Here is a 23,087-nt window from a genome sequence, read left to right on the forward strand (position 1 = left end):
CTAAGAAGGGTTATAAAAAATTTTGCCTCAAGACAAGCAAACAAGGATGTACCAAAAAACACATAAAAGGCCCAAAACGAGGTTATGCTTATTTGTCCAATGTCGAAATCTTTTGGTTTGTACCTGAATTATGTAAACATTTATTTTTCACTCATAAATGGTGTCAAGCTGTAAGTAAGTCCCCTAAGATTATAGACTTTCTCGATCTTGGAAAATGCGTCACATTAACTGATGCACTATCACTTTCATGCAAAAGGGATATTCAGTAACAGACTTCAAGAAAATCTTTCAAAATCTTATAAAGTAAATTAACGAACGTCGGTTTGAATCAAATCCCGGTTTTGGAGTTACTCTAAACAAGAAAGGACCTTTAAAGACCTCAAATTTGCCTTTTAATCGGTTTCCGATAAGGTCAGTCCGAAACATAATACCATTTTAGACTTTGTAGTGAATCGGAACTAGCCCGCATTGGCCTTAGCAGTTCAAAATTATTGACCTTAAAATAGAATAAATTAAATTCACGAACGTCATCGTCAGGTTGAATTAAAATCTCGAAGTTGCTTTCAATCTGACCTTTTAAGACTTCATATTGGTCTCGAAAACGTTTTACGTTAATGTCAGCTTGGAATATAATCCCGTTTTGAAGTTTACTCTAGATCGGAACATTTTCGAACCGTCCTTCACCACACTCCCCTACTGATACTTAGAGGCTCAGTATTGAGTCGAGGGATGTTTTAATATCTGCATCGTCTCTATAAATTCTCCTTATGCCCGCAAATTGTTCCCCCTGTCATCGCCACCTTCTGATTCGTTTTGATATTTTGACAAATTATTCGAAAAATGGAAAGTGTGTGCGACCCTGCAGTCACGAGATTTAAAATTCCTCTTAAGGTCGCTCCAACTAAATAAGTGGTAAACTTATGTAGACGACAATCTCCATAGGAGCCATAAAGGCTACAAATGCTCGGCCTTTATATTATCATCCAAGTTATCTTGCAGGTAATATATCTGGGAGATTTGAACCAGAATTCAAGTTCCAGCTGCGGTTTTGGTACCAAGTTTCCAAGGCAACCACCAACATTGATACCTTCAATAGGCTTCCGTAAGTGTTTTCGTCAAGGTCAATTTTCGGATACTGGTTGATTTTCTTCAAAATTGATTTCTGTCCGATTAACTTGAACCAACCAGGGCTAACCTAAATTTCGCTATTAGTACCCTCAAAAATTCCTCTGAAATTCATTTTTTTACTTCTTTTTTGAGTTCAAACCAAACGTCATTCTTGGTAATTGGTTTGAATTTCTCAGATTTCACGTGCTGAACAAATCCGAACCTACAGGGTGTCTTTATGAAGAGTTTAATAGTGTAACAACTCTTTTTTGTTGTTCGATTAAATCAAACTAGTTTCAGAGATGGCCTTCATTAAGGTTCATTAAAAAGTTTAAAACCAATTTCAGCGGTGTCTATTATGCTAAATTCTAACGAGAAAGAACCCAAAATCACAATTGGCATCTATAATAGGGAAATATCATTAACACATCTTTTTGATACGTATTCAAAACTCAACAAAGAATATAATTAAATGATGTTTTGATTAAAATAATTTCAATCCCAAATTTTATATATTTACTATAGTTTTAATTACGTAGCATCCCTCTTTCGTGTTTTGATTATTATTATTAATTTGTATTTCGTTTGTCTCATAGCACTACATTTGGAAATAATGTATCGCCTTCTATTGAAAGTAATATTATTATTTTAAATTATTTTTTATTTAATTTTCACCTTGTTACAATTTTAAATGAAATAAACTGTTGATGGGTTCGTGAGTGCCTTGCTACTTACACCCCAAATACTCCTTTGGACAGTTTTTTTCTAGGGAATTGCGTAATTTCGCTAAAGCAGTTTTTATTAATTTTTTTACGTTAAAATACAAAGTTTATAACTTAGAACAATGATTTTTTATTTAACACCAATATCCATCTTGGAATCCCTCCCAAAAAATATGTCTTCCCATAAAACTTCCATCCCGGATCTCTAAGCTTCTTAGAGAATATATCTTTTTACAGCTATTCTTTAATTTTAGAAATTCTCTTTTCGGTAGAATTAAAAAAAGTATTTTTTGCATCTGCGGCTCAACATCAAAGGCGTTAGAAATGGGAGTATTTCCTTTCCCTCGGATTTAGCTGCAATAGGTCACTCATTGTAGAATAGACACGTTTCATAGCAATGCGAACGATTGTCTCGGCATCTTCAACATTTAATATTTAACTTTTTACTTCTTATTATTTAAAAAGTTATCAGCTTCACCAGAGGGTTATTCATCTTTTTAGCCTTCGTCACTCCTCAGTAAATCTGAGAGTGAACCCATAACTGGAATGAGTCATTCTCAAAACGGCCTGCTCTTTTGGTTACCGAAACGCTCTTCTTAATAAATTTTTCGAAATCATCTATCCCACTTCTCCTTTGGGCTGTCTTAAAAGGTACTTCTCAAAATAATTGCCATTGAATGTCAATGAATGCTCAATCTTTAGGGTTAATTCCAAGATTTCCGTCGAATTTCAGCCTTTCTGGCAATTGCTGCAAGATTTCCTCGATTCACGCCCACTATAGATCCCTTATAGATTTTTGCGACAGAAATTTGATGAGATTGGGCAGATTTCTTTTCAGAAAATCATGCGAGAACTGTTTTGTTTCTCTTCTTGCTTCAATAATTTATTGAATTATTTTGCCTTAGTTTCCAGGGAGGTTCCGAAATTCAACAGTCTAATCTCAGGCATAGGATTCTATATAGTTTCGGAAGGGTAAAACAGTGTTGGAAAATGTTGAAAAAATCCAAGTTAAATGGTTCAACCATGTAACTTTCTGTTAACATACGTAATTAAGTCATTAATCCAATTATAATGATACAAAGCTCTTAAGGAAAATAAAGCCAAAACCAAGAAAAACTAACAAGTAAAGTGCATTTGCCTGGGTAAACCCGTGTAGTCTAATAAAATTTGCGGTGTAGATTTTTTGTAAGTTTCCGTCGTTTTAACAAAAAATTATGCCTTACAAAATTGTTATAAATTCACGTGGGCACAATGCAAAGTTTTCGGACTAAACATTAATTTTATCAGTTTCGGCATTATTGCCAATTTGTTGGTAATTCTTCTGGCTCAAACCGAATCCAGACACGATCCAATCAAGTTCGCAGCTGCTAAGCTCACACTTTTTCTGTTAGAGAAAACTTACAAATTCAAGGAAATCACTTTTGTTCCTTAACGAGAAGAGACTAGAATTCTCAATTTTAGAAATATAATCCGCTTCCAAAGTGTATTTTCGTAAGGTTTTTACGTTGTCTGTGAATATGGTCGAGAATCAAAATAGTAAATCTAAATCGTTCTAAATGTTCTACACCTCGTATTATGTGCCAAATAATCCTTCATAAATATTTTATTAACTCCATATTACCCCGGTGGAGACAGTTTTATTGCTGCTACTCATTGCCAGAAATCCTAAATTAATAAAAACTATAACTGTCGGCAGTGTAGAAGTAAGTTGTATAATCTGTCTTGAAAAGTAATTATTTAGCTTAGTTGTAGCATTATTTACATATATGTATCGCCTGCCTGGCTACACTTCAGACACACATACAGCGATCAATCGTGGATGGTATTGCAACAATATTATGCACGCAGCATATGAAGGAAATTGGCATATAAACAGTTTACTGATTCCTAAGTAAAGTTTCAATTAGAGCCGCTCGTAAATGTTACCTTCAACTTGATCGTCGTGACGCCAATGACGCCGATTACGTCATAGCGTCTCCTGGCAACGGATTTAGCGGCTTCGGCCATTTCCAGTGTTGCCGCCCCACGCAGCTCGATTTCATTAAGGGACGTCATCGGATGCTTCTTATTATTATTTTTTTTAATGAATCGGTTATTATTGGTACCTCAAAGATATTTATTTAAGGCTGTTTGGGCGCGTACATTTCTGGAAATACTTACAGGATTCAACATTGGACTAATTTTTCCCAAAAGCTGGACTTAAATCTAAAACAAAAAAAAAGCAAAGGTTCAGAACGGGCAAATTATTCTAGAAGACAACAGCAGAAGCGTTTTTGTGGCGGTAAAGGGGTCTGACGGAGAGATCAATGTGCACCTAACATTAATGCTCCATCGGATAATGATCATTTTAACGCACAACTACAATTTCGCAACTGGAGAGAGTTGGATTTGCAACTAAAAATGTTTATGATCAAGCGAAAGGGCAGACTGTGTCAAAACGTTTTATTCACACATGGGTGCGAAAAGTGGGAAGACTTTCATCCTATATCAGAACACTTAATGCAAGTTTTCCATTGCTCTATCCTCACATTCGTGTACTACCACTCTCGTATGACGAACATACTAACAATTTGAAGAAAACTCCAAGATTAGAAAACACACAAAGCGCCAGTAGGGAAGATACACTGTATAAGAGCATGTAAGGGTGAGAATACATTTTTGGGGATGTTAATTGATCAAAAAAAATTTCACTGTCACATCTCCGTATAGAATCAAAGTACTGAGAAAATAAGATTAATGAAAATGTAGAGACTAAAAGTATATAGGAAATGAATATATATATAAAAGGTGTTCACGGATATAACAATACAGTGGAAAAAAATAGTACGGGCAATGGATACAGTGAAAACTCATTGCTTTAAGTGCTGAATTCCTGCTTATATACAGTTTTCACAACTACTTGTGGGAAAGACGTTTTTGAACAACTCTGTTATTAAAAACATTTTCCTCAAAAGTGTCAGGATTTATCGTCGCTGGTCGAATCGATTTGTAAGAAATTTATTTGAAATTCTCTCATAATTCATAAACCCCGTTTAAATCTCGTCCATTCAATTCGATAACACAGAAGATGCACATGTCTAACTATTTTTGATCGTATAATTTTTGCTTTTTATAAGTCTTCGATTATTGCATTAGCTATTTCGTGTGCAGTCCATTTTGAAGAATAAATCTACACATTGAAGTTGTAATCTTTGTTTCAGGTTATGGAAACCAAGAATATGATTTACTTAGTATCGGAGTATGCAAGTCAGGGCGAAATTTTTGGTGAGTAAATTCTTAGGACTAGTGCACGCATCTTAAGGACAACCAAAAAGTTCATCATCGTGCATTTTTCCATAAAGTTCCATTGCTTGGCGCGGTTGCAAAAGTCAGCATGCCTCGGTATATGATACCGCGAAAGTTTCCAGCAAGGAAACGATCCAATATTTGTGTAATTATACTCTTTTTACTTTTGTTTAAATATATAAACGATTCGTCTGAGCGAAATAATTGAACAATTTATCTATTAAACTAAATAATCTACCGGGTTAAGTAATTAGCAGCTTTTAAACATGGGAAAATGTTCGCCACAAGGGCTATAGGCATTTTATATCAATTTTAAATAAATTAATATTTGCCATGCCAAGAATACCTCGAATGTTTCATTTGATCCTGGAGGATCGAATGAAATTGAATTGCTCATTCGATTGAAATGAAATTTGATTTCTCGAAATATTTAAGAAAATCGAAAAGTGTTTTGCACTATGCCAACCTGTATTTCGCTAATCAACATTTGGATGTGGATGTCCAATTTTAATATTTTTGTTTTATGAGTTTAAGATTCAGTTCTATACCGTTAATTATAAGACACGCCGTATAGACACCTGACAAAATAACCGGGGCTTCGGTCTCTTCGCCCCAAGGGCCGTAAAATAAATGTCCAAATGATTTCAACCAAAGAGTTAGAATTTCCATGGGAACCACGAAATAAAATATTCCCATAGTTGGCATAACTTCGATCTATTGGCGCTTAAGGGTTAAGAATGGCACCGAAGTTCAGAAAAATTGCATTTTATCGTTCTTTAATTCACGGGCCTAGTTTCAATATGGGAAAGTGCATATCGCAGTTTTTATATCTCCAAATCTGATTTGCAAGATAAAATTTACGTACGTGACGAAACGTTGTTCGCTATTAACAAGTAACATCGCCGTTGAGGGCTTTCAACCCCTGAATGAGGTTACAGCCCCGAATACGTAAAGGTTAAATTGCGAGGCGTGATTTTTCAGCAATCTATCACGAACCATGTGATCCGAATATACGAAAATGGGACGAGTTTAAATGGCATAAAGTGGTTGATGTATCATTGGCTGCATTATTACATTTTTTTTTTGTATAAATACGCATCCAGGAAAATTTTGACCCTTTTTGATAATGCTTAAATACAAGGACCTTGGATATAGTTCTGACGTCAGAACTGGCCAAGATTTTGATAAATCGACGCGTCGCGTCGGGACGCTGAAAATAAGTGAGATTTCTCGTCGGCTCTGTTGCACGATTGTTCCTTATTTACTCGTAACTGGCAAAAATAATTTATCCAGGTTTTTGCTTGCAGATTACATAGCAAGGTATGGAAGAATGAGCGAGGAACAGGCTAGGATTAAGTTTTGGCAAATTTTGTTAGCTGTTGAATACTGCCATAATCGTAACATAGTACATCGAGACTTAAAGGTGAGTTAGTACTTGACCGTTGAATGACATCGCAAGTGCGATCCGGGAAACTTTTATTTTTAAAATGGAATTTCACCAACACAGCTTTTGACGTTAAGCCGTATGCACTGACGCATTACTGATTCTTGATAAGAACAACCACTTGATCTACGTGATTACTATTTGCGCAACAACTCGATAAAAATCCTCAACCTCGAGTGACATTTCAATTACGTTTTTCCATTTTTTCATAATGATGTGTACTCAAACTTGTCCTAATTCCTCATTAAAATCAGCATAAGGATTACGATAAACAGTCCTGATACTCCCATATAATCGATTTCTCAGTCAAACGATACTTAATCAAAATTGCATTAGAACAGCCTTTTTGATCATTAATTATTGTATTACCACTCTACGATTGATTTTCCTATTGCAGGCTGAAAATCTTTTACTAGATTCCAATAACAATATTAAAATAGCTGATTTTGGCTTTTCGAATTATTACACCCCGGGAGGGCAGCTCTCGACTTGGTGCGGGTCTCCCCCCTACGCCGCCCCTGAAGTTTTCGAGGGCAAGAAGTACGTCGGACCCGAGATCGATATTTGGGTAAGTTACTTATTATTTATTTGGCCAATATGCAGTTCAGGGTTATCAACTTACTTCGGTACCTTGTAAAATTGTGTGTAAAGTGATTGATTGCCCAATAACGATTGACGCTATAGTGAAGGCCGCCTCAGAATATGTTTATACAGTTTTCCTAATCCAGATATTCCCTTTCAACCGCTTACATGTAAATTGAATGGAAAATTTTGAATACATATCAAATTAGAGCTCATTTATGGCTGAGAATTTTGTAGGATCTATTTAAAGCACCACTGATTGACATGGGTAATATGTTATTAACAGACGAAGATAATAACCTACTTACTAAGTTATTAACCATGAAATGTGCAGGGAATCAAATTCAGTAGGGTTCCTAAAGAGTCACTAAAGGCCTATCGAATCGATTCTCTTCAATTCTTCCTTCTTTTCCTATAGCTATAAGCATGATAATGGGTTTACAGAAAGATAATAGTGTTTTCTCTATGATTCACGACTGAAAATAAACATTTTTCCTATTACCACCTCGAGTAGTTACAGTTGTAAATTACACTGATATGAAATTATGGGAAAAAAAATTTACTTATCTTATATACTGGATTAGTGCAGGGACACTTCTAAAATCGTGGATATGTATGTTCCCTTTGGCAAATTTAATCGGAGAACGCTCAGAACTCCTGAAGACATAAAACCTCTACTAACTTCAAACGAGTAAACTGATTGGTCCAGAGAAACCTTACATTATGGGCTTATTACGTAAATAACTATTACAATTATTTATGTCAGTACAATGGAAATTGTTTAAATATTTATTGCAAGATTTTTATTTTATGAAACTTTCCCAAAATAAACCAGTAGATAGACAAAAATTTGCTTTTCTTATCCTGCTGAGGATTCTATTTTAATCTTAACGACGAGGGGTCGGTGACTAGACGAGTTTCCTTTTCGTTTTATTCTAAATTCGGTTCTCTCAAATGCAGCAAATCTGTGGCTTAGATCTAATAATAACTTGAACGTTGATTAAAGTATAAAAATATTTGCAGAGTCTGGGAGTAGTACTCTACGTCTTAGTTTGCGGAGCTCTGCCCTTCGATGGCTGTTCCCTTCAGGCCCTTAGGGATCGGGTATTGTCAGGTCGATTTAGGATACCTTATTTTATGAGCCAAGGTGATTAACCGTATAATTTATGTATTCGCAAGCCGCAAACGCAATTGATTTGTTTCATTAGACTGCGAATCGCTAATAAGAAAAATGTTGGTGTTGGAACCCAACAAGCGGTTTACGATACAACAAATTAAAAAACATCGATGGATTCAAATGGGCGTCCTGCCCGCCTTTCCGCCCACCATTCCCACATCGAACACCCATCCTAACGAGCAAATTCTGAGACTGATGCAGAGTTTAGGAATTGATAGCTCAAAAACTAGGGAGGTGAGTCGATCGATATGTTAGCGACGCTGATAGGCATCAAATTAACGATCTTCTGGCGCGGGTTCCTGCAGATGTATATAATGATTTTTTTTCCTTTATAGTCAATTCGCCTAGGTTGTTATGATCACCACGCAGCAATCTACTTTCTCCTTCTGGACAAGCTCCGCAGCCAACTTGTGGGGGGCGAAAGTCAAACTGGAGTGAGAGAAGTCCAAAGAAGACGGCCTTCTAACGTTGCAGAACAAGCAATGAGGAAAATAGGTATTTTAACTCGCATAACGGCAACCTTGAAATTTTTATAAATCTCGTCGTTTCAGACACACGCAGGTTATTAATTCTTGTTGATGTAAACAGGCCGAGCAAGCACCACGGAAGATTGTCGACGACTCCTACAGCACTCTACCATTGCCCCAACAGCCAGCAACAGTAAAATCAGCATGGGTTCAGTCACATCTTCGAGTAGACCAGTGAATTCTTCACCCGTACATGGAATAGATGCTGCCAAGCTTTTAGCAGCGACCAATAGTGAAGATGCCTTGAAGATTTTGAATCAGGCTGCCTCGACGACGACTTTCAGCATGTGCTCGGAAGCGACCAGGTTGATGTCAACCTTGCAGATGTCGGCGATTCCTTCTAGTTCAACCGAGAGTTCCAGATTCAAGGAGTATGCAAAAGGGAGCATCAACCATTACCCTTTGATGTTGAGTATGCAACCGTTTGATAGTCCTGAAGTGAAGGGCAGTCTCGACAGGTTCAATAAAAGGTAAGCATGAGGTAAAGCGAATAGATGTTGAGTTAAACAAAATTCAACATTTTTCATGTGTTTTTAATGGTCTGATCTCGCAGAGGAGAGGATATTAACAATCTGGCACTAGATGCCTTAACAACTATCAAAATCATGAAAAACAAAAGAACATTTTCACGTTCGAGAATGAATGATTGTCGTTTCGGTCATCGTATGTGTTCAGATTTTTGGTTTTATTCTTTAAATAAATGAGTCTCTATGAGAAATGAAGTAGATATCCGGTGACGCCAGTAAATTACTATTAATGCCAGATTTGTTCAAAACAGTTTTAACGGTAAGTTGATGAAAATTCTCCCATGTATCGATCTCTCGGGATGCCGTGGAGGAATAGCCCTTAAAAAATAAATCAAATCTATCGCCTCACTCAGCTGTATCGGTTTAGCAAGGAGGATTTTGAAATACCTAGGCATATAAAAGTGTTTTTATCGAACAGTATGATTATTCGTATGAAGATCTAATGTCACACTTCTTTTGTTGCAGTGGCTTTAAAACGAGCGAAATCCATATGCAATACTCGAGTTCAACAGATGAAGGAGTGGAAACTGACTTGGAAGAACAGATTCCCCATTCCGGAGGCACTCGCCTCAGCTACGCGTCTTCAAGTTCATCGAGCGGTGTAGTGAATAATTTCAATACATCCAAAAGCCTTAGCCAAAACCTAAGTTGCGATAGCAACTTCGAAAGTCTAGAATACCCTTTATCGGAATCCAGCGAGCTAGCCAGCAGCCTGCCAAGCTGTACTTCAACCGACAAAATACCCGAACCCACTCTATCTAACGCAAACGCCTTATGTAATAACAGTAAATACTCTCCAATCCCTCGGTCAGTACTTCACAAACACAATCCTTTAGTCCACATGTCCAGTTTCAAAACCACTCGAAACCTGACCAGATCTCCGGTAGATTTCCGAGAAGGCAGACGTGCTAGTGATGGTTTAGTAGCCCAGCAAGTAGCCGACCAACCGGGAGCGAGTTTAGCTTTCAATTCTCAGAAATTAAATGAAAGTTTCAAAGCGAAAGGAGTCCTGGATATGGGGTTGGTACAGAGGGAGGCTATGAGGTTGCAGAGTCAGTATCAAGCCAGAGAACCACCGGAAGATGTGTCGTTGAGGCAGAAACAGCACAATCAATACATGCAGCCTCGGGGAACTAAGAAAATCAGTTTGCCCGATAACTTCAGCTACTCTAGTTCTTGCGTGGAACCAGTTCAGCTGCAAACAGCCATGCAACAACGCTTGCTGCAGCAGAAACGTCAGATATTACAAAAGCAGTGTGCCAACAACACTCTGGATACCACGAATTTAAGCAGAAGATACATGCTAAGGCAAGCCAGCTATAAAATTGCTCAGCAACAACCGGTTTTGCCACCTCTCCCACCGTTGCCTTTGTCCGATACTGAAAGCAAAGATCTGCTGGCGTTTCAATCTTTGGTAGAGGGGTCAACTGAGACATGGAGTTCATTGTCCAGCAATATGCAAACTTCCTGCCAGATTACTGAGTCCACCACGAAGACCTCTACTTGGCAGAAGACCACGCCTCCTTGGAATCAGGTACTTCAACGATTGTAGTGTTGCACTGCTGCCTTTTTTGATTTTGTTGCGTGTGCTTAGTTTTATAAGCATATCTTAGCTATTGCTTGTTGATAGATTCTTTATTAGATGAGTTTTGCTAAGATGAAGGATAGTAAATGATGGATTTTTTGATATATTGCGATCTATCATTCCCACTGTTGTAATTTGCTATGTTCTGATAAAGGACTTTTCTCTTATCGGTTCTTTACAAATCCTCTATAAATACATTTCTCTTCTATTCTTTAATTTACGTTCAATAGGTTGTTTTTTTTTATTTCAGAAATATGTAGAGGGTGACCTAGGGAAACAAGATCCATTTTCAAATTAAAAAATGAATCGTTCGAAAGTGGTTTTCTTTCATGCTTTGCTAAATCTATCAAAAATTATGCTTAGCGGAGAATCTAAACTATTATTCTAATAGTATCGTGACTCGTGTGGCAAGAAAGGAGAGGAAGATTTAAAATGTCAAAATTTTGCAAAGAGACTGTCACTTCTATCGTCATAGAATGGTTAGAAGGAACCTCTATAAGCTACAAAACTTGTAGATACTGTTCTGTGAGTTTAAATTTTGATATTTTAAGCATCCAAAAGTTATAAAAGCTGAAAAGAGATTCTGTAACACAAATGTTCCTATATTACTATCTGAAAACTGCAATAAGGAAAAAACTTTTCTTGCTATGATATGAACAGTTATTATATAATAATTATATATATATATATATATATATATATATATATATGTATATTATAATCACTTACTCCTGGGTCACCCTGTGTATAGGTACAGATTTATGAATTTTTCTTTTTGGGCTAAAAGATTTCGATGTAGAACAACTCAAAAAATTTACTTCTTGCCAACTTATTACCGAACGATCTCTCGTCAAAACGCATTTTCATCAGGGTGATTTAACAAAATTTATGTGTATGTTCAATGTAATACTTAATACCTAAGTTTTTAATAATTTTATATCACTTCTTCCTGTAGATATAAAACTAACAAAATAATGGAAATAAAAACAAAGCATACAGATTCGTGTTGGTGAAATTTCTTCGTGTTATAGAGAATAGCACGATCCATGAAACGTTCTTTCATGAATTATGTTATTTTTATCTGAAGTAATAAAAAAATATAAAAAAGTGTATACTTGATCTTCTAAACGTTACCAGGGCAGGCGGTTATTAATATAAGTACAGGATGTTTTATGCACTATTGCTCTCTCCAAGATAGCCGAACCTACAAGATTTTCCAAATTTCAACCGGTTCCTACATGTCAAGTGTTTGAAGAAACCAACCTATATGTTTATATCCTCATTAAATTCAAACAGTTAATGCCGCATTGTACCATCACAATTAAATGTATTTTTATTTCATTTTCACTTAAAAAGTTATTTAAGCCAAAGAGGGTTCGTTTCAACGGTTTCTAATTTTTTCACAAAAATAGAGACGTCACGTATAGCTTTACGTAACTGAGATATTCTCAACCTTCGGATAATTTTTTTATTTTTCAACTATCTACATATTATTACCTAATACTTATTTTACCAGCACCTTCGGCACTATTGGAAAAAAGGGGACTTGTAGGTTTACGGTACTGCCTCAATTTTTCTATAGATAATATTTACTGGTTCAGAGTATACAATACTATCCACGTGATGATTTTAGCAGTAATAATAGTTAAGGTTTTGCGTGCACTGATGGAATTGAGGCTCAGTTTCTTGAGAGACACTTGGGATGTTTAATGTACGACAGAAATGCAATTTTGGTATTTACCTCAAAATTATTTTTGTCTTCGAAAAACTGAGAATAAACATGTAACAAAACCGTATATCACTTCAACTAGTAGTTGTATGCAAAAAAGTATTATTCATACTAGTCTCCCTCGTAATATGTAGTTATAATAACGTAACTTAGGTTTGCTCGTATTTAGTTAACTACTTCATATCACTCACTTAAAATTAATGTTATTGTCGCATTTAACTAGGCCACACTAGCTATTTTAATGCACTGTGTAACTTGCCATAAATATATAGATTGTTTTCAAGACTATTTTTGTTTTCTTGCTTTTGCATTTGTGTGACTTATTAGTAATCATCAAAGGCTACTTCATAACTTCAACATATGCACTCGTAGATTGTTGAGAAGAGCAGTTGATTAGTGACATTTATTATTTATTCCAGATTGAACCTTATTGTCCCCACGACGAATAATACCATTCTCATGCATCCGTCATCCCCAGCAACGATATTTCAGAATGATTATACTTACTTTAAATCTGTGAAGTACACTGAATGTGTAAAAATGATGTAATAGTCATTTACCTAACGGAAAGTGGCGGTAAAGGCCTTCTCGCACGTGTTAGGTGCAATATTTTCCATACGAGCGCACCTCTATAAGCTTTAGTCTCTTTTAAGTTCAATTAAGAAGCGTGTGGTAAAATCTTTGCATGCACACGTGCGGTAAAGTGATACTTTAAAATTGCATTTGCCCAGCATCACATCCCGAAAGCTCGCAACTAGTTTAGGAAAGAATCATTTATTTTCATCACCGGATCACGTCTATAACGTCGTCGAATTCGACCACATCGGCCGCCGGTTCTTTATGGACCTGGAGCATCGCCCCCTCTTACACTTTTTTCCCTCTTTACAATGAAGGCCCTGGGGGTTATGTCTAAAAAAGCTTTTTTATACGCGAGTTACAATGTTAACAAACTTTCTTTTCGCGCACGAAGAGAAAACGTAAGATGAGTAAGTGCTCTCATGAAAATCAATCGAGCCTACGTGGATTCTTGTAACTCCGGGAACATTGAGGGATCGTTTTCGGTAATAGATATAGGCTTGGACATCCCCATCTTGGACACATTGTATATATCGTCAGATGAAGGATGCATGATGGGCTTGTTTAGGACGAATTTTCGTGCGCGTTCTGAAACAGTTTTGTTGAACAGTTTCTATCGCAATGAAAATCATTTGTGATTCAATGACTTCACCGTAGGGATATGTGCCGCACGCGATTTGAATAGACTTTGAACATAATCGAAAATGTCATTTAACTTGTTTCTGGTGTTCTCGGCTCGTGCAGAGTGCGATAATACGTCGGCCATTTTACTTATTTATTTCTGTTTCAACAAAATTAACAACAATAACATTTGACGCAGACTTCTGAGGTTATTTGTCGCCCTCAGTTCGAGCTCAACTCATTATCTTAATCGAAAAAGTTGTTTTATTCCTGAATATTTCATAGGGTCCTGCTAGTTTACCAACTCCAACGAATTTACAAGGAAACGTGTGGCCACCATTACTACCCTTACGGGAGAGCCCAATTTTGGAGCTGACTGAACAAATGGAGTCCATGTAACGGGCTGCTTGTTGCGATCTAGTATTTATCTGATTAGTATTAACCAATTATACTTGTATCAGTTCATATTGGTAAGGTAATGTATTTGATCCTATCCACAATGTAGCAATGACAATAAATTGTAGCTGTAGATTTAACATAATGTTCCTTTTGAGGGAAATAAACAGGACTTAAGCGTGATTTATATGATATCAGGGTCGTTACAAAAGCAAAAAAATAACGTCAACGAGTAAAATTCTTGTTCAGATAAACGTTAAGCACGCAGCGTCGCTTATCACTTTTGTCACGTTTAAGTGATGCATTAAAGATTGTTATACTTAAGTCAATTCGAAGTAAAAATCAATGACATTCCAAGGACGATGGAAAAACAGGAAAAATCGAACTAGACTAGAGAAACTAGCGATTTAAGAGGATTTAATTTTAGGGTAGATGTGAAGCTATTTGAAAGCAGAAAGAAGCCATCTTTTGGAGTACCTACCGACCTATATTATGTGCTGTATTAGTATAGTAATATCAATTTGAACTGTAGAAAGCGAGTAGATATTATCCCTAATACAGGGTTAATAAGCATTTTCGATTTGATACCTTGTATAAGTACGCATAAATGGAAATGATAATCACAAGTTACTGGTGTAAAGTTACATCTAGAAGATTGGTAAATTTTAGAATAGAGTACCTGCTACTGTACTATGTTCAAGAAGAAGTGAGTCTCGCTCCAATTGTTTTGGGCAGTAGTGGTAGGTACCTTTGGTAGTACTATGTAAAATGATGAGGTTAAAAGTAGGCCGTTGAGATTTACGTGATCGTTTAACTAGGGGAACTGTTACTGGAAACCTTTTACTTTTTTTCGACAAAAAAGCGATGGTTTATTTAAATTTTTCGTTTTTAGAAACACAAATATCATTATTTATATAGGCAAATTCTCTTTGAAATCGATACCTACCTACTTATTGATATTATCTTCGTTACAGAGAGGGTCCCAGTTTCGTGTTTTCTAAGATACCTAAAATGTAGGTTCGATGACCTAAATTTTAGCTCGCCTTAATTGGATTTTCTCACACTTTCTTAATATCCACAAAACCTATATTCAATCGGATTGAATTTAAAATTTTGAAAAACTCACAAATAAATAGCAATTACTCAGCACATACTATCACTGCATATTCCTAATAGCTCTGGAGATAACCCGGCTAGAAAACACTCAAACTGGGACATCCTGTATTTTACACTAACGTATAATCTATAGATACAACATATCATTCACGTCAAATATCACATTAAATTTAATGAACATAATTTTACAAAAAAAATGTTGTATGCAATTAGCCATTACTGCGCCATATAGTGCTTTTAAAAAGTGTGTTTTGTAGACAGCAATAATATATTTATACGTTTTTTAAACTACATTATAATAATTCTGTTTGATATTGATTTTTGTTATTGTTTATATTAAACATGTTTAAAAGTATACGTCTGGGCGTTTGATTACTGCTGCGTTAAGGAACAAATATAAGAAAAACGTTATATGCCACAAATAATTGCTTATTAGCTATTAAAAGTTTTTTGTAATATACAACGATGTAATATTGAAAATAGATTTCTATTCGAAAATCTCGACTTAAAATTCGGTTCTTATATATTAAGGAATTGCTGAAATACAGATTTTTTTCGATTTTTTTAAACGCATTTTTCCGAGGCCAAATCTCAACAATCACAAGCACGAAAAAAGTTCACATAAAAAATTGACTTGTTTTTACATCCTCTATATACGCTCGTTTTAGGTTCATTGCACCGTGAATCACCCTCTAAAAAATTATCTTTAAAAGTATACGTCGGCGCATTTTATTGCTATTGCGTTAAGGTCTAAATATAAGAATGCCATTTTATTGTAAAAATAAATGTTTATTATCTATTAAAGTTCTTCGTAATATACAAATATCAATGATGTAATAATGATAATAGTTCCCCAGTCAAAAATCGCAAATATACCTTAAATACCTATGATGTAAATAATCTTGTGTAATGAGTGGGTATGTTAATGATCGCCCTTGTAGTTAGAATCTTCTCGTGAGACAAGCCTCAATGGAAGTTTCTTAAAAATTTGAAAATTGGGATGGAAAGACCACGAATACAAATCATGGAATCCAATGTTTACTCCCATAGTTGCGGTCTTCATGAAATGGCGACTTCCATTACTCCCTAATTTTGTGTTGTTAACTTTACACCAATTAAACGTTACACAAAAATGCTAAGATGGAGTTTGGAAGGATTTTCTGGACACGTTAAAAATCGTTTTTAAAAAGTTAAAAAAAGAATGGCAACTATTCAGATGGTTCTGGGTAGTAAAATATCAAATAAATTCATGAGGAACATGACCTGGGAGAGGTTGTCTTTCCGTGTTTTTCGTGAACGAAATTTAATCATTTAAACGCTAATTGCTATTTTAGCAAATTATAATACCAAAAATATTTGTTTTCGATTTCTAAAAATTTACAAACTGTTATTATGTATACATATCGTTCCTGGTCTAACAATTTAGGATTAAATATATCCTATATAAGGCTTTAGATAAATACACCAAAACAGGAAACAACTACATGACATGCTATACTTGTAAGGCATTAACATGGACGGCTTTTAATAACTAATATACCACAATAGGCCTTTTCTTGGGCTACATCACCCATTTTCACATTCTGTACACTAGGTACATACCTATTTTATTCAACATTGTTATTTATTCTCCTCAAAAATGGATAATTTAAAATGGTCATCGAATTAGCGAAATTAAGGGCCCCACTGGCCAACATTGTGGACCCTGAATTCTTTGGAAGATATTCGTTGTTCTTCGAAATGTCATAATGAATTCCCCCGAATTTGAAAATAGGAAGCTTTCTACTTCATCTTCAATGAACGTAACTTAGAGAATTTATCTCTCCCAAAATATATTCTGTTCTTATGATTTCTGCAAAGCACAACATATGACATACTTCGAAGAAATTGTAAGTCCTAAATTGATCCTCGATTTCAGTGATTTTTGATCCTATTAAGCTACAAACCTCATTATATCCCAACTGGTGCTCGAGTTTCTGAGTTTTCCAAGCTCCCAATAAGGTGAAAATGGGAGGACGCTGAATGTAGTAAATTTAATAATACCGCTAATAATACTACAATACGAATCTGATCTCACTGAGTATAGTCATAAAAACTCATTATAGGTTTGAAAGTTTTAGCGTTTACGCAGGAATAGGTGCAATGTATATGAAGTATGTAATAAAATTACAAAATTTGCACGTAAATGTGCTTAAAGTCCTTCCGCTGGTCGCTTTATCTGTAATAATCAATTGCAACCAGCGGAATGGCCGCTAAACAGATATTCATGAAAATTTCCATTTTATAATATTATTAGTTACTTTATACTCGTTGTACTTACTCCTGCGTAAACGCTAAATGGCCCAAACTTAAGCTGTTTCTCTCGGAAAATAAATCTTCCGTTCAATGAAAACCCACATTATAAATTACAATATTCATCTGCGAACTTCTGTCTATTTCCAGTATTTACCCTAAGAAATATTAATGTTTTGTACTGTCAAATAAAGATGCGCAAAGTTTTTCGAATTGATACACTGAGATAATAATGGCTATTTTACCACTTACGGAACATTAAGAAAACTTAATTGAACCCAGTAAATAAATTTATCTTCTATATATGTACAATAATTTACCTTGAGTCAGATCTGAATAAATACTTAGTAAATTAATAAACATACTTAACAGACCTGAGATGTATTTATTTGCCTATCAAGGATAAAAGTAGAAAAATAAAAACTAAAATAAACATTTGTATAAAAAAATATTAAAATGTACGGAAAAAATTAATTTCTCAATGATGGGTAAGTTAATGTTCAAAGTTTTCGTTTGTATCTTTCTATTAACGATTCAAATTAATATCGCACCGCCATATATCTTGACATATAAATTAATTCCAGGCATAACAATAACAAAAATAAAACCCCACATTTCACATTTATTTCGAATTGTTCAGAGTTTTTCCGGAATTTTTTGATCACTTTTTGTTAATAGGGTATCCCATTATAAGACCGGTGGTAATTTCGTATTTATCACTATTTTTCTTGTGTCATTCGTACAGCTGTGGGGTGTAAACATTGAGGTTTAGTTATGCAGAATTACACACATGCACAACGCATAGAAATTATGAAAATCCACCATCAAAATGGTGAGTTTCACAGGGACGATTCGAACACGTCGTGATTTGTTCGGCCACCTTTTCGCAGTACGGTGATCCGATTAATCGAGAAATTTGAGGCGATTGGGTCCGTTTAAGCCCAAAAGAGATCCATCAGTGATCGTGCAGTTTGATTTAATGAAAACACTGCAGCAATTAGTGAAAAGACTAGAATCCTTCCACCTCGATTCGCCATCGTTCTCAGCAATTGGGAGTTTTACGAAGCAATTTACAGCGAATTTTGACCCAAGATCTGCGTTTGCAAGTTTACAAGATTCAGTTAACACAATACTTCAAGACCACGCAGAGGGCCCAATGTTCACAGAATGGATGAAGCAAAAATAAGTGAATGGTGATTTTTTTCGACGCGGCATTGATGAAATTGTGCCGTCACTATGTCGAAACGGCATCGAAAATTTGATTTTATTAATAATCCCTATGCCTATACTCTTTACTGCAATAAAAATATGTGAACTTTTCAGAAAAATACTGCGTCTTTTCCGATTTTTAAAATAACCAGTCTTAATGGGACACCCTAGATATTCCGGATTGTCTTCAATGTCTTGGGAACTGTTCTCAAAATATTTAAATAGAAATAGGTCTATCATTATGTCATGTGTATTTAACACGCTTTAACACACAATACTTGCCAACTCAGCCAGATATTGATTGGGGTTTGAAGGTCCTAGACCTTACAAAGTAATTATTATTTAATAGAATTAAAGTTTCAAAGTGATTCTATTAAATTAATAATCAATTTTAGAATCAAATAGCTGCTACACTGGTCTATTTAATGTAGACCGGAGTACTGTCAAGTGGCTAGCAATAGTGTAAAATTTCGACCAAATAAAGAACGCTTATTTTTGATCGCAAATACTTACCAAGAGAACTTTTAGAAGATAGAAAACCATTTCCTAGTAAATTCGCTTAATTTTCCCTGATTACATTTTTAATTGAGACCAAGAAAACGTGAACAATTTTTATTTATTCCCGGCCCCCACAACACTTTGTCCAAATATCGATGATTCAAGAAATACAATATGTTAACATTGCGTTCGAATTTGCTTCTATTATTACGAACATTCTGAGGAACATTCTTAGTATGGTCATTTGAAAATTGATCACTTTACTCATAAAAAGAATCTGTAACTATTTGAATCGTCTGTCAAACGACTAATCAGCTAAAAAATACGAAAGAGCTACTGCTTTTATAAATAAAGAAAAATGTATTGTCGTCTTACTTGAATATTCCAGTTCGTGTTCGAGAAAAAAAACCTCGAATTCAAATACTGGGGATTTTTAATAAACTGGAGTGTGAAATACTTTAAGTACATTTTACATTTAGTGGTTTTGTTTTTCTCTTAAACGTTTCTCAGAATTATAAATCGTTTTAACGGAAGTATATAAGTGTTGAATTTTTATAATTTGTAGTTTAATATCTATTACCCCATTTTATCGTTTTTTCTTAGTAACAATGTCAGATAAAAATGAGACAAGAATATGTTTATGTGTAAAAAAGTTGCTTATTAAAAGTTTTGAGCCCATAGACGGCAGCGAGACATAAAAAACACACGATCTGATTTATCATAGCGACGACACGAAATACCAAGATCAATATAAAATGGTCAATTTTCAAGTCCATATTGAAAGAACTATCGTAATAATGTTAAAAAACTTAATCAAAATTTTAGCTTTTAGTTATAGATTCATCGTTATCTATTGTTTAATTTTTTTATACATGCCAAAAAAGGCAGTTTTCTTTCACCTTAGAAATCGTTCACCGTCTACTACAATAAACTCTCTGTGTAAAAGGGTGTAAAAATAGTAATATCAGTACTTAATCTGGAATGTACCGTATACAACAACACTATCAACAACCTTCCTTTCTACACAACAAAAGAAAGAGATAGAATAATTAGAATGTAACTTCAATAAGTAGATAAACTCAAAAAACTTACCATTCTTAAAGCTGTTTAAACAAAATATACATCCATTCCAACTAGTTAATAGTTGGTATGTTTAGAACCCCTCATCAATGGTACCAGTAGGGCTGGTGGTCCAGCCTGCCTCAAAAATGGGTGCGCCAAGAGCTCTTGTGCACTGGCTCTTTGGGCGGGGTCCCTGACTAACATTCGATCCAAAAACGATTGCAATCTGGGAGACACTTTGTGGGCATTTTTTAGTTTCGGTGGTGGCATCTCTCGAATCCTCCTCATGGCTTGAAGTGGCGGTTCGTTGAAGAATGGAGGTTCCCCATCAATCATTTCAATGACCATTATCCCTAACGACCAAATGTCAACTTCAGGTCCGTATGGCAGCCTTGAAATTACTTCTGGAGACATCCAATAAGGGGTACCCACAAGAGATTTTCGTTTGGGAAGTTCTTGGGATACTTGAGCACAAAAACCAAAGTCTGACAACTTCACTCGTCCATCCAAGGAAAGCAAGATGGAATCAGATTTAATGTCTCGATGGATCACTCCTTGGGAATGTAGGTATGCTAAAGCTTTCAGGCATTGCTTGCAAACCGTTGCTATCTGTTCTTCATCCATTCGTGAATGGGTCACTATATCTGTCAAGGCTCCACCTTCTAAGAACTCCATTACGACCCAAAGTTCATCGTTCACTAAATAGCTGTCAAACATTTCTACAATGTTTGGATGGTGGTAGTCCCGCATTATGACGACTTCATTGAAGAGAAGTTCTCTGCGTTGTTGTTTTCGAAGGTCCATTTTTTTGACTGCCACCTGTCGTCCGGTGTTTCGATCATGGGCTATGCAAACAGTGCCAGTGGAGCCTTCTCCGATTTTGACGAATCGTTCCAGGTTTTCCAGAGGGTCTTTTGAGGAGACCACCATTTGTAGAGCTGCCCGGAACTAATCAGAAAAAAAAAACTTTCTCACAAAAGATACGAAAAAGTCATGCGATAATGAAAATTAAAGAAAATCTATCTGTATAGACTGACAACGTCAGTACAGACTTTTAACAAGGGAATGTAAAACACTGTATGGAAGTCTAACATAATAATCCTGTTCAATATGAAAGATACCATAAAACGTTTTAAGTATGATCTATACATTTGTTAATGATTTTTGCAGAATTTATTCATTTCTTTGGTTTATTTTAAGTCTGTAATAATCAATTGCAATCAACAGAATATCTGCAAAGCAGATTAGATAAGTTACTTTTTTAAGATAATTAGCTATTATATATATACATATAACAGATTATCGTTAGAAGATAGTGTTAAGCCTAAACTCAAAAAAGACTTACCTGTTCATGTGTTAATCTTTGTTCATGATGTCTAGAAGACGCACCACTTGATGTAGAAGGATGTCCTGGATGACCATGTGAAGCAATATTTCCATTCTTAACATTTTGATTTAAATCTGGCCTGGTATGTGTCTGTGCACTGGCATGCTGCCCTGATAACTGTTGATGTGGATGCAATGAAGTATGACTGCCTAACGTTGAATGTGGTAAGGAGGGAACTGTGGATGCTACTGAACCCACGGGTGATATTTGCATGTGAACAGAATTCCTCACAGACATTGGAAAACCGACATTGGTAGCTGGAGTAACATGTTCTGCATTATTTCCATTAAGAATATGTTGATTTGCATAAGCATGTGGATCATGGCTATTCAATGAATGTTCTGATGGTGATCCTTCTCTGACTTGAGGCTTTCCAATACTGGGATCTCTTCGCATGGAGGGATACTGCAATATCTGTTCTTCTGGAACTGAAGGGGGGACATTTGCATTATTTCTATGTTCTCTTCTTAATCTTGGAGGACTTGAAGATCTTAAGGAATTTGATCTAGCAACATTGGAAGTTTTGGGTAGCATAAGTCCATTAACTGGAGCCTTTTGATTCTGGGTAATGCTTAATCGATTCTCTGACTTATGATCTCCTCTCACTATAGTTTTCAGATCTAATATTTCTGTGGGAGTTATCTCTGATGGATCTACCAATGGAAGGGGGCGGTTCGTGGACTTCAATATCTGATTGTTGCCTACTATTGAGGCCCACTGCAATGGAAGGCCCACATATTTACCCTCTTGTTTGTCGAACCCTGTGTGTACTCGGTGTTCAAAATTTATAGGAGACGAGATTTGAGGTTTCTTCTTTTTCTTAGAAAACATCGTTTCAATGAATTTCCGTTTTCTAATGATAAACTGACCCGTTAGGATGTTTTAAAGAAGGTCAACACCAAACATTCCCCAACATAACCATGTCTTGGGCTAGTCTTGACACCTGCCCACTGTCGACAAACCAAGTTCATACGGGTCGAATTCTGTTCGTTGCTGAACACAGAAATTCTCATTGAAATGAAAACTGTGAGAATATTAAATTAATAAACAATACTTTCTTTAAAAAATGTAAATAATTCTGTAAAAGGCGAGGTCACAACGAGGTCAAAAAAATTGTGAAGTTAGTGACATTTCTGACTTACATTGCGAGGAAAATAGCAAATGTATCCTGTATGACTAGATGACGTCATAAGAATACTACAGTCCATTCGGATATATTTGAATCGACCCTACCATGATTACTTC

General features: G+C 35.6%; 2 protein-coding genes across 8 annotated transcripts in view; one reads left to right on the forward strand and one right to left on the reverse strand.

The window, feature by feature from the left end:
• LOC136340560 (serine/threonine-protein kinase SIK2-like) overlaps positions 1-15,751 on the forward strand; it is a 28,026-nt gene extending 12,275 nt beyond the window's left edge. For 2 of the 4 annotated variants that reach the window (XM_066284740.1, XM_066284743.1), the window contains 9 exons: positions 5,030-5,093; positions 6,422-6,537; positions 6,956-7,126; positions 8,164-8,287; positions 8,349-8,551; positions 8,653-8,812; positions 8,906-9,314; positions 9,837-10,905; positions 14,168-15,751. In XM_066284740.1, coding sequence (XP_066140837.1) covers positions 5,030-5,093; positions 6,422-6,537; positions 6,956-7,126; positions 8,164-8,287; positions 8,349-8,551; positions 8,653-8,812; positions 8,906-9,314; positions 9,837-10,905; positions 14,168-14,281 — 2,430 coding nt within the window. In that variant the 3' untranslated portion in view covers positions 14,282-15,751. Of the gene's footprint in view, positions 1-5,029; positions 5,094-6,421; positions 6,538-6,955; positions 7,127-8,163; positions 8,288-8,348; positions 8,552-8,652; positions 8,813-8,905; positions 9,315-9,836; positions 10,906-11,206; positions 12,972-13,104 lie in introns of those variants that run through there. The other 2 variants (XM_066284741.1, XM_066284742.1) reach the window with 2 other exon arrangements.
• Positions 1,372-22,966, reverse strand: mbt (serine/threonine-protein kinase PAK mbt). Of its 4 annotated transcripts, none has more exons than XR_010732327.1 (4): positions 21,801-22,966; positions 20,486-21,403; positions 3,756-4,034; positions 1,372-2,563 (listed from the first exon to the last, which is right to left on the reverse strand). XR_010732327.1 is itself a non-coding variant. In XM_066284749.1 (3 exons), exons 1-2 carry the CDS (start codon positions 22,671-22,673, stop codon positions 20,531-20,533), a joined length of 1,746 nt encoding a protein of 581 aa, XP_066140846.1. In that variant the 5' UTR covers positions 22,674-22,966; the 3' UTR covers positions 3,522-4,034; positions 20,486-20,530. The 4 variants fall into 4 exon arrangements, 2 of the variants coding, with proteins under 2 accessions (XP_066140846.1, XP_066140847.1); XR_010732328.1 differs by lacking the exon at positions 1,372-2,563 and having other exon boundaries at positions 3,522-3,934; positions 3,990-4,034; XM_066284749.1 differs by lacking the exon at positions 1,372-2,563 and having other exon boundaries at positions 3,522-4,034.
• Positions 22,967-23,087: the final 121 nt, after the last annotated feature.

This window comes from Euwallacea fornicatus, chromosome 8 (genome assembly GCF_040115645.1).
Source record: "Euwallacea fornicatus isolate EFF26 chromosome 8, ASM4011564v1, whole genome shotgun sequence".
Taxonomy (NCBI): Eukaryota; Metazoa; Arthropoda; class Insecta; order Coleoptera; family Curculionidae; genus Euwallacea; species Euwallacea fornicatus.

What these genes read in the sequence shown, in the direction of transcription:
- mbt (XM_066284749.1), bottom strand. Translation starts at nt 22,673, where the DNA reads ATGTTTTCTAAGAAAAAGAAGAAACCTCAAATCTCGTCTCCTATAAAT. An exon ending in AAAGATTAACACATGAACAG is followed by an intron (nt 21,404 to 21,800) that starts GTAAGTCTTTTT and finishes TTTTCTGATTAG; the next exon opens with TTCCGGGCAGCTCTACAAAT.